The 12,551-nt window shown below is 38.3% G+C and overlaps 1 protein-coding gene across 3 annotated transcripts in view; it reads right to left on the minus strand.

Moving 5' to 3' along the window:
* Positions 1-12,551, minus strand: part of LOC129744812 (uncharacterized) — a 110,048-nt gene that overhangs the window by 29,512 nt on the left and 67,985 nt on the right. For 2 of the 3 annotated variants that reach the window (XM_055737523.1, XM_055737522.1), the window contains exons 3-4: positions 5,204-5,424; positions 20-4,889 (exon numbers count right to left, since the gene is read on the minus strand). In XM_055737523.1, coding sequence (XP_055593498.1) covers positions 20-4,889; positions 5,204-5,424 — 5,091 coding nt within the window. Of the gene's footprint in view, positions 1-19; positions 4,890-5,203; positions 5,425-8,150; positions 8,165-12,551 lie in introns of those variants that run through there. The other variant, XM_055737524.1, reaches the window with a different exon arrangement.

A 12,551-nucleotide genomic window follows, 5' to 3' on the forward strand; every position in this document is an offset into this window, starting at 1 on the left:
CAAAAGCGAGAGGAATTACCTTCGTAGATTCGATGTTAGGATGATAGGACTTTTGATGAACAACAACGTTGGTTGGGTCTCTGCTGCGATAAAAACACATGTTGCACTGGAAACCGCAATTTGAATGTTCTGAATCGATGTGCGACAAGAGGACGATTGTATTGGCGGCAATCAGGTCACAATATGCGCATTCTAGCCAACATTTGCGAGTTCGACTCTCTGGTCTGGCGTTGTACATTTCTTCGTGTAAAGTGAGATGCTGTTCCATGAAGAACCGATTATTGCTAGTAAAAGCACAATGCCGAGCCATGCATTTGTATAGGCATAACAAACTAATTTCTTGTAGCATACTGCGACAATGATCCTGGTTCTTCGTGGTAACCATGTTGGTCCAGGGTTTCAGACGAACTGTACCTGATGCTTTGATGTTGAAAACTGGCTTGGCGGTTGTATTTATGGCGCTCACAGTAGTTGTACTGTTTACGGAAGCTGTGATATTAGGAACTGCTTGCGAAACAGGAATCGCTGTCACCGTCATTACTGGCCTAATTTGTGCGGCGATTGTGTGTGTGGCTGGTAATATTGTAGATGGTGATGACACTACCGGTGTGATGGTGGTGCCCGATTGAATTATGAAGGGAGCTGGTGGTGGACCAGCTTGCATGGCGGAAAGACCTGCCAAATGCGGATTTTGACCAGCTATAGGAGACAGTATTGGAGCTAGTGGTGGAGGAGCATTTTCCAGAACAGATAGCGTGTCCCCAGGCATTTTACGAATCCGTAGAACGTTTGATATAGAAGGTTGTATATCCGGTACAGGCGTTTTCCTCCTTGCATGAACTTCCAAAAGATGTTGCGCTTCGCTGGATATCGGGATATTATCCATAATTAAAATTTGAGACTGGCAAGGATGGCAATATCCATCCCAGGTAACCTGAGCGTGTTTCCGAGAAATATGTTTGGAAAAATCAAACGCATTTCGGCAGACGAATCGGCATCCAGGCATGAGACAAAGGTACAGTATTTCTGACTCATGTTCAACAAAAGCCACATGTTCAATACGAGTGCTGTCCAGAACCAATTCCACAAAATCAAAGTTTCCTTCGGCAGATTGCGGTTCGTCATCTGCAGGTTCACTTTTAATGACAATATTTTCTAGCGAGGTTGACAAATTTGCATTTGTCTGCTCCTTTTTCTTTTTCTTCTTTTCCTCTTCCGTCTGCTCGTCTTTGATTTTGATAGGAGTTTCAAATACTTCTTTTCTCGGGTTTTTATCCTCATCACCATCACCTGACCCCGAAGCTCCCGCGCTACCACCAGCTGGAACATTAGTTTGTACACCTTCAGCTGACGAATTAGCACTACTTGTGCCCGTTTCATGCGCCGCAGTATCGCTACCTTTTTGTTTTTCTCCACTGTTTGATGTTCCTGCTACCTGACGACCCTCCTCGGCGTTGCAATCCGACATGTCCCAATCGCATGTATCATCAGTGTCATATCCACCTTCATCTGTTTTTTCTTCTTTGCAAAAGATGTTGCTCATATCGAACCCACCTTGCACCGATTGGATTGTTATTACCGGTATGATAGATTCTGCTTCCGATGTTTCCATCATTGGAGTTGCTTCTGGAGACATGGGTGATTCGTTACAAACGACATCACTAGAACTAACTTGTGATCCTTGCAGTTCCTGTTCGAACTTAAATGAGAACGGTCTGTGATCGAGGTTGCTGTGCATATCTCCTACTGATCCTAGATGCACGGATTCGAGTCTCATATGAGAACGATGATTCCGAATTGCGCTACTTTCAGCTTCTGCCGTCTCGTCGTCTTCGGTGAAGGGTAGATTAACAATTTCGCAAGTATCCATCGGCTCTTGTTTTGGATTGAATGGAATGGATACTGTAGCGCAAATGTTCTGTGCCTGCGCTGCGGCAGCCATCGCCATTAGTTTTTCCTCGTCAATGATTGGCTTTGTTTCCACTTTATGATTAAGAATACTGAATCTTGTACAGGTAACATCGGTTGAAGGGTGTTCACGTTTCAAGTGTCGTTCCATGTTTACTCTACGAATTTGAATATAATTGCAGACATCGCAGATAAAACCAAACACGTGATTGTCCTGGAATTCTATATTATTGTAAACCGCTAAGGAAGGTTTCAAACATTTTTTGTCGTGGAAAAAGTCACTTCCTAGTTCCTCTTTTTGGGACATTACCGGACAACTCGTGCATCGATAACGATATTCACCGGTGTGTCCAGCCAAATGCTCAATCCATCCTGCTCGCGTCATTTCCTTCGATTCCAGACAGAAATAACACTTGAATTTTATAGCTTCCTTTTCCGAGTCTTCATTTACTACAATACCGTTGGTAACAAAAGGATCCGTTCGAATGATTTCGGCCATTTTGGGCGATACACGACTCACAAATACTTCGTATTTTTTGTGATCGTACACATAATGATCGACAATTGCTGACCCATTGAAGGAGCACAACGCACAATTGCTCGAATAACTACTATTGTAATGTACAGATTTTTTATCGTTGTACACAATAGTTGTCTCCTTTTGTTTTTGTTTTCCTTTTGTGATTATAGGTGGGGACTTAGCAACGGTTAACAAGGAGTCTTCTTCATCGGATTTATTTTTAGCAACTTGCGGACCAGTCGTGTTTTCTTCATCGGATGAAATAGCCGATCGCGAATTGTCCGATGATTTTTCGACTGCACTCTGGAAAGTTGGGATGGATCCTGAGGAATTTGTTGCGCGACGGCGAGTGTGAGACATTTCTCCTTTTGACATAAAATCGTATGCATTTTCGATGAGAATACTCACTTCACGACATCCACCGGAAGCACGTTTGCCACCTTTGGACTTGGTCTTTTTCTGAGAAACAGATTCATTTTTGTTTATTTCGTCTTCCGAAGACGAACTTTCCGGTTTCGATTGTATACGTTTAAACTTTTTACCCTTCTTGTCTACCTTTTCTTTTTCTTTGTTAGCTTCCTTATTCGATTTCTCTTTATCGGCAGAAACGGATTTTTCGTTGGCATTCGAATTCGATTGTTGTTCATCGACAAAGACTTCTGACTGTATTTTTTTTATCTTATGTTCATCAACTCCATAATTTTTTAACAAAGCCGTAAACAAAGCAAATCCGTCCTCATTTAGTTTATTTTCCAAAACATCATCTTTCTTTGCAGAAACTTCAATTTTATCTTTAGGGTCTGCGCTGTTAGTAGCTTCATGTTGCTTTTCCGTTTTCTCTTCATCAACCGATTTTTCTCGAATTCGAGGATCGCGAACAAGAGGATCTTTTTTACCAAGACGAATTTTGTCTTCGTTGGCATAAATAGGATTGATTTGTTTTTTTGCAGCTTCGGGTTTAGTTGGTCCGGTATTCTTCGTCGGAATACGCGTAGGCTGAACCGACGCTCTTGGGGGAGCTGCAGACTTCGCATCCTTCTCTGTTGCTTTTGTTACAGTTTTGGTTGAGTGTTCAAGGGGTTTCTGCTGTTGTTGTTGCACAACTGGCGTCGATAGTAAATCAACAGTTTTCGGGGTTGTCGACGCAGGAGATTTAATATTTGATTGCGGAGACACCTGAGGTTGTGGAGCTACGAACGGGTGCGCTGTACCTACTATGGTACTACCTTGATGTTGAGCAGGACCTGAACTTAGATTCGAGTGGCGATGACCAAAGTACTGCTGATTCTGATTTTCAAATCTTGTCTGATACTGTTCTCGTCTGCGCTGGCAGTATTCTCCATACGTCCGAGGGTCTCTGTTTGTATATGTTGTCTGAACCTTTGGAGTTAACTGATGACGACGCTGGAATAACGGCCTTTGAGGCTGACGGTTGTCACTGCTCTTGAAAAAGTCCGGATCCATCGGTCTTTTAAAGCTGGACTGTCCAGGCCTCGTATCCAGGAGGGGTTTTTTGAACTGAGTCTCAGAGTCACTTCGTTCATCGCTCGTACGTTTTCTGGGATTATATTTGAGAGCCAATCTTTCTAGCTCCTTTTGGTTGGAAGATTGCCTTTCCCTGTCGGATGCCGATTGACTCTTAGGCGGGTTGGATGTTGCAATCGTTTTTGATTTTTTTTCTTCAACAAAAACTAATCTCTTGGGGCATCGCCAAGGTATTTGTTCCTTTTGTTGAAGTCGCTGTGCTTCTGTTAAAATAACTCTTTGTACTGCCGGTTCCTGGTTTTGGACCTTGTCAACACTAGCAGTAACTTCGACATTATTACTGTCTACAAGAGCCTTGGTAGCTTTTCCTAGAACATGCGTTTCGCCAATTAATTTGTCTGGGGAAGCTGGAACTGCAACATCACCTTTTTGCTTACAGGAACTAGTGTTGTTTTGTTGGTCAGCCGTTACCGAATGAGAGGGAACTGCAGTTGAATGAGTAGGTTCTTCAGAAACTGTGATAACTGGGGTATCCGTTGAAGCTGGAATATTCGATGTAGCTGGACTTGTCGTGGTGTCAGAGGTAGCCGTGGTAGAAAGTGTAGCTGAAGTATTTGTTGTAGCTGGACTTGTTCTGGTGGGAGAGGCAGCCGTGGTAGCAAGTGTAGCTCGAGTAGCTATGGCTGCTGTGGTATCTGTGGAAGCTGGGGTAGCTATCGTAACAGTTGAAGCTGCTGTTACAGGGGACGCTGTCATAGTGGGGCTTGCTGTCGTGACTGGGGTAGCTGTCGTGACTGGGGTAGCTGTCGTGACTGGGATTACCTGAATATTGGTTGGAGCAGCATTGCTAGCAGAGGAGCAGCGAATAGTAGCTGGAGCAGCATTGATAACAGCCAGCTGACTAGTTCTCCTTTCTATCTTTACACGCAGCTCGTTTAAGGTTTTGATGACCATTTGAAGTGTTGACGTTTTTAACCTAAAATATAATTTTAAAAAGGAAAATTGTAGATTTTTTAGTAAAAGAAAAGCATGAAGCAATTGTTAAATCTATTAATAATTAAATTAATGCAAAGATATCCTACATTCCAAAGCCATTCAGCGCTCAAGTTTTATTTTGAACATTCGACTACCTAATTTTAATTGTAGGAACATAAAGTTTTAACATAAACAAAAAAAAACGGAATGGCAAACGAATGTTATCGTCTTGCTTGGGTTGTTTTTCACGAATTATTGACGGATTATCATCATCGTGAAAGTAGAACCTTTCGATTTTATTTTGTAAACGCTTACCTTTTTGTGCGATCTCTGCACATAATCTCAAGTTTTCCATACATACTGTTGTATGATTGTTTCTGTAAATCGCTTCCATTGAACGCGTCAATAGATGCGCGCGTGATTTCTAACAGTTCGTGCGCATCGTTGCGCAGTTCCCTGTTAATCCTTTCTCGCTGTTCCATTTCCGCCGATAGTTCAGCATCATCCTCGGTGCGTTGTGGTAATTCTGCCATGATCTGAAAAAAAACAAATTATAGAAACGTGTGTTAGTATCAATAGCGAATTATTTTATATAACTATTTTTTTAGATTTTAAACCCTAAAAATATACTTTTGTGGAAAATTCATGCAGTAACAAAGTTTGCCGTATCACACAAGATGATCGATCAACTGCTGTTTTATCATCGTGAAATTTTAACAATATAAAACCAGCTTTTGACTCTAATTCGTTTCGAGAACTTTTTTTTCCCTTTGGGACCTAATTTCAAAAACTTATCAAAACGACCGGTGTGTTAAATTTTAGTTGCATTCAACTTGCTTGAAAGAAAATAAAACACTAATGTAAAATTTATTATTGGAAATTAATTACTAACTAAAACATGTTTCTACCATACTATTAATGGCATGATTTGTATTTCACAGTTAATATATAAACCCGACCTTACATAAAAATGGTTTAAAACATGAGATTTAACCAACGCCTTTGATCATCGTATGATTTGCCTCTAAACTAATGTTTGAAATAACGTTTGTTGCAGTTGATTATGATAACCCGCTTCAAAAAGTTATCACGGCTGAGGCTCATCGATTACTTTGAGATTCATTTCTGACAAATACGCCTGAATTTGTACTACACATACCATATCAAGGTTCTTCGATTGAATATAAACGGTATTATGTGTATAGCACCAAACCGAATAGCGACAGTTTTACTAGCGACACTTTTTACTAGCGATATTTCTGTCATTCGCAGGTTTGTTTTTTTTTTTTTTTTTTCAGTCCAGTAGGCGATTTCAATGTAGAACACAAACATTGTTTACGTTATTTACTGTTCATTTCCCTTAGGCCATCATTCGCATGCTTCAAGTCGCCTAGGAAACTCGCGATGCTTCGTTATGATTTTCAACGTCGCGACGTATGCGACGTGTCGCTAATAGGCAAGGCTGCTTTGGTTATTAGCGATCATATTTTGGTTTTTATCTGCATGTATAATATTTAAAACGCCTTTCCGTAGGCAGCATTCGGATCTTGCGATGTTTCTCATGAGAATAATATTAAAGTTTTAAAAAAGTCGTATACAGCATGAATTATGAGTAGTTTTTCTTTTTTCTTTTCTATTTTGAATTTATCTTTCAGATAATCACAATATTTGAATAACATTCATACAAAATGTACTGTGACGCATACGACCTTCTTAAAAGTAAGCCTGATATTATACTGGGAGCGAACTTACGAAAGCAAACACAAATGTGACATGTGAGGCGAGCTCTCTGTTGTTTGCGTTTAATCAGCACCCATGCATCGGGGCTATTTAAATATCACGTAACGCACTAATCCTTGTTACGCAACGCTTTGTTTTTGGGGAAATTATTCCTTTCATTTCTGAACAATGTACTTTTTTCTTTTTTAATGGAATTTTAATAGACAGTTCTATCATTCATTCCGGTATTCAATTCGACGTTAGATCTTTTCTATTCTATTTTTTTTTTGTTTATAGAAGATTTTAACGTAATTTACGCCATTTTTTTTTCAAAACGAGTATACTGATGATGAACGAAAATACTACCTAACGACCAAAAGATAAGATCACTAACCCTTCGTTTCATAAAGTAACAAATTTGCAACAAGTAATGTATGAAAAAAGTGAAAAATCATATTTTATTTTCTTTTTCTTGATGTACACATCATTTCCAACTGTTTAAAATGATTTTTAAGGGAAAATAAAAAATCATGAAATTTAGGGATCACGGCGTGTTCGTAAATTGATTTTTTCTATCGGAAATTTTTTTTTATTGATGCTGGCGTTCGTAAATCAAACAAACTGTATGCAAAAGCATTGAAAGGTGAATTGACATTTACCAAAAAAAACGATGCATCACTCAAAAAAATCAATTTACGAACACGCCGTAAGTTTCGTTTTGCCAAAATCAGTACATTTTTGTTTTTCGTCAAACATACGGATTTGAGCGGTTTGCAATCTGGCAACGCTGATAGGGATGAATCATCCGACAGGATGAAAATCCCAGTATGCCAAGTTGGGCCATAATTGGCCCTAGGCAAAGTCGTGTAAACGCAGACAAATAAAAAAAAAAAAAAAAAAAAATCCCAGTAAAAGTTTTTTTTTGTATCTCACTCGCGCACTAGCAACCATTATTCCAACTCGTCAGCGATTACATCACAAGTCCCCAGAAAACAAGCCCATTTTCCTGGCCCCAACAGAAAATTACATTAAAAATATCAGCTGCCAAGTGTGCAGACTGCATTGCATCCCATTCGCGCAAACGGCAAACCATACATGTGGGAAAGAAACGCGCCAACACCCATCACCGCACAAATTTAATCAACTTTTTCCTTTGCTCAGAGCAGAACATTCTGCCACATCAGCATTCAAAACACACCACCGTTGCCTCGCCGTATGAAACAAACATTTCCCTTCCCACTACACAGCTAACAAAGCAGTCCAGTTTATATAATCCACGTCAGTAATTTTCACATTTGCGCAGCCATAATTCAATCACCGGGCTCAATTATTGGCTATCATATTTAATAACTCAGCAATCAATCAACGCTCATCTCGGTCGCGTATTTATTCCAATTTCTCTACATCAATAATTAACAATTTCACAATATCGATTGATGCTTAACAAAAAAAAAAATTTACCCCACCCGAACCAACTGCTTACAAACGCTATGATAGAAATTGATGAAAATTGCTCCGCAGGAGCACTCAACTGAAAACTAACCTCTCGCTTTGCCCTTTCAATACCAACTGAGAGAAGCGGTAGAAATTTATTCTTTCTCAACCTTGTTCGTCCGTCGCGACGGGTAAACGAAGCCAACGTAACAACTACCGAAACAATCAAATATGTATATACATCCATGTTATAATTGACAAGTATGTATAGGTGTGTAACATAACGTTTGCTGCTGGCTGGTTGGCATGACAGGCAGCGACCAGCAACAGCTTGCGGATCAGCAGCAGGCAAGTGGTTTTTGTTGTAGAAGTTAACACATTCAGCAGGCCTTGCCGTATTCTTTATTTACTTGAGTCTCAACGGTGACAACGTGGGGCAACCTTGCCGTTTTAGCGCATCCACTCAGTCAACTAATTTTTTTGTCTGCCTGGAAGCATTCGATGCTCCTCGAGGAAAACGCGCTCAATAGGCGATAAACAAAAAAAAATGCGCTCTCCCATGGCGTGTAGTAAAGAGTAATCGGGAAAAGGCGATAACAGCGCAAATGGGAAGCATTTAGAATCATATCGAATAGGTACCGGAATCGTTCTAGCTTAGTTATCGCGAAAAATGGTAAGTTAAAACTTTAGTTGTAATTGGGTTCTACGGCTACTTCTTAAAGTAACTAGTGATAATTTATTTTGGGCAAAAGAGTATGCTATCCGTTTCTTTCTTTCACAATTTCTATTCTTTTCTAGGAGATGCGAAAATAATTTAATCTTCGGTAAATAAAGATTAACGAAATTAAGGTCAGCTAATTTCAATTCGGTCCTGTCATTGATGAAACGAATGGAATATTATTATTGCAGTAAGTTTACACGATAAAATCATTTTCCGGAATTATCTCAAGTGAGAATTTTGAATCGTTTGCTGCACAGAAATAATAATGCCTATTATGTAATTTAAAATGATTTCTTGTTAAATAATAGAACCTGTAATTAAAATTTTCTATTGATTTTATGAAAAGTAAATAATCATTAAATATTATAACTAATGTGCTGTAACTAAAAGGAGAATTACGTTTAACAAAGTTGTGAAGGTCAGAAACTATTATTTTTGCTGGGAGCTTATGGAGCTGTCAAAGTTTAAACGCGATTTTCTCGAAACAGCGATGTTGGCGCATTCGCCCTCTACTAAAATCGATACCGATTTGCTGTAATTTTCAATTGTTTTCAATCTAATTACGTACATTCCATTCAGGTAAAAAAATATGGAAAAATAAGCGCGCGAACGGTTTTGTTTCGTTTTGATTGGTGATTGACTTCGTGGCGGCCAGAGAGGTGTTTCATCGTGGTAATAAAAATGCACGGATACGTGAGAAACAATTTGGTCCAGCTATCGACCGGTGGTTCCGAAGCGACTGCCTCTTCTCGTGTCTGTCGATCAAATTATAGATTTTTTTTTTTTTGAAAACAAAAAAATAACCAAGCAAGCAATTTACCTAAGCAATTTAATGCACTAAAATAATAAAGTACTGTTATATGAAACAAGCCTGTAATGGTCCACTTAAAAATTAATATCGAGCGATTTTTTTCAACCTGTTAAATTAAATTTTCTACTCCTTTTTGTTACAGGACGTAATTTAACGGGAAATCGTTTTGCTGTGAAGCATTGGAAGAAATATCCAAAATTCACGACAGTAATTATTTCTAGGCTTACAATAACTATTATTTATATAAATTGATTGAGATAAGTAGTACAGCGGCACTGAGAGTGTAGATTGTGATTATAATACTAGATTGCGTCGATGTTGGGTTAATTTTTTTATTTTTCTAGTCCTAAGGTCAAAACTCTTCCGTGTATGTATGATATTATATGATAAGTGTAATCAAAGTCGTCAAACGCATTTTGGTTATCTATGCATATTTTTGAGGTGGTCAAGCGGATCGCATTCAAGTTAACCGCGTGCCGCAAGACAAGTTTGGCATGCCTGACTTAGAGATTTGGTTTTCGATCACCCCTTATCCCAATAATCCGAACTAACACTAATTTGCAGAAACTGAAACCAACATCGCACGTTCTCTCTACAACAATTCTCTCAAAACGCTTATGTACATCAGCACTCTCTTTTTCATTCTCAGTCCTCAGTCTCAGTCTCAGTAAGCTTTGATTGAACGCTCTCGCAAATTCTCTTCGACGACACATACAAATACATTCAAATTGAAAATTATTATGTATATCAATTTCAGCTTCAGGTAAAGCGATGCGTGAGTAAAATAATTCAAAAGATGGGGATTCGAACGGAATGCGTTTAGGTATTTGACATTGACAAGATGGCGACTTAAAAACTTTGTTTTTGAGTTACCCAAACATCCGCGCAAATGAGATTAAATTCTGTAATACAATTTGATCGCTGTGGTATTTGTGGATTTTCAGCTAGCGGGCCGACTTTTTTAATTAGCCCCGAACACATCACTTTTTTTTTCTTTTCTCAAGTTTCACGACTTTGTCTAAGACCGACTGCGATCCAATTTGGCTAACTTGTATATTTTTTATAGATCTTGTGTACATGTACATATGTGTTACTGATATTGTAACCTGCCATAATGGTACCCGCATGTAACGGTATCATACAACAACTATTCCCATAATCTTCTTCCCAAGACACCAAAAAGATTCCCTCTATAGTTTTTGGATTATAAATGAACGATTGAACAAATCGTTTTTTCACCAAATGGAATCGTTTAGACACAAATAACGATACACTGAACGGGTCAATAAGTAAAATAACGATTCATTTTTTTGCTTTTTTCTACTCGTTCTGAATCGATTTGACCATATGTATTATCTTTATCTAATGATCCTCACATAAAAAGATTACGATAGAGCATATCGTCACCTAACAATGATAAGATTCGAACCTAATTTGGGATTTCGTTGATTTTACTCAATTTCAGTTTGATTTCGAGAAAAAAAAATATAAAGAGGTTTAATTTACATACATTCATTTTATTTTTCCTCTAAAATTTAAAAAAAGCAAACCTTCCGTGACCATCCGCGGATGTTCCCAGGAACAGCTTCCAGAAGTTCCAATACTGCAGCACCAAATTTGCCTGCTGCTGCAGCACTGCCGAGCTATTCTTAACGCTGCTGCTGCTACATAGCGGTTGGCCGCTGGTTATGCCGCTCCTCCATAGAAAAGGTATTTTTTTCAGATTTTTCCTCCAGCCTATGAGCGAGAATAAAAAAAAGAAATTTAAGTTTCTCGCTACAAACAAAAAAAGGCATTTTACTTACCCTCATAGATCATCGTATCTTTCTTCGTATCCTCCATCTTCCACTTCAGCATTCCAGCTACGGAACTAGGCGATCTCTTTAATAATTATTAATGTTCGCCCGAACTCAGCCGGGAGAAACTTTTTTTCACAAAGTTTGGCCACGTGTGATGACGTGACAGCAGAGAAGTTGGTGCGTGTTGCTAAAATAATCTATTAATTCTTAAAAACCATTCATTGTATCTTTTTCAAATAATTCTTTATCATTTGATTACGTTGCTAAATTTATCAATTCGTTCCTTAGAATATTCATCGTATCTTCCGGGAATGATATCTAATACGTTCTAGCGAAGGCACATTAAGCCAAGATGCAATATAGAACGTAACTATTAATGTGATCAGAATAGAATAATACGGAAGATTCAGCGTACGGTTTTTTGTCATGCGGGTAGCTATATACACCAAGGTTTTTTTACGCGGGTTTTTTTACACGGCTTTTTTACACGGTTTTACAGTTTTTCTTACACGGATTTTGCGAATTAACACGGTTTTAGGACAGAAAATAGTCTTTTTGAACGGGAAACACTTAGAAATTTTTGTAGTCGGGAAAATCTTTGCTCTGAGACTAAGAACGTGATACATGAGACCTAAGACCTGGCACCTGAGACCTGAGAATTGAGACATGAGACCTGAGACGTATTCCATATTCCGACATTTCCCAATGATGTTTCAAACTAAAGTTCAAAAACAATAAACTGGATACAGAATCCAAAATCTGATCACACATCGAATTCAAATATTTGTAAGGAAATTTGAAATCACAAAATCTATGAATGATTCTAACCTAAACTTTACTGAAAGTTTTATGAAATTACATATTTAATTTTTTTTTATCAAAATCATGAAAAGAAACGCTTGAAAAAAAAATTCGGTCAATTTTAAATAATATTTTAAGCTTTCAAAAAATCATTCATGATCATTTTGATCAAATTTGCGCAAAAAAATTTCTCGCAAAATACATAATTCTTATTTAAATTATTGTTTGATTTTGCAAATGAAGTGAAAAAAATCGGGCTAAATTAGGGCAATCTGGCAAGCTTAGTCTAATCATATTAAAATTCGACAATCGGTCTTAAGTTTCTTTCAACAAGTGATAATTCTTTTTGAAAAACCGTAGTAGAATTGTGGACCTCGG

The sequence above is a fragment of the Uranotaenia lowii genome, chromosome 2 (genome assembly GCF_029784155.1).
Source record: "Uranotaenia lowii strain MFRU-FL chromosome 2, ASM2978415v1, whole genome shotgun sequence".
Taxonomy (NCBI): domain Eukaryota; kingdom Metazoa; phylum Arthropoda; class Insecta; order Diptera; family Culicidae; genus Uranotaenia; species Uranotaenia lowii.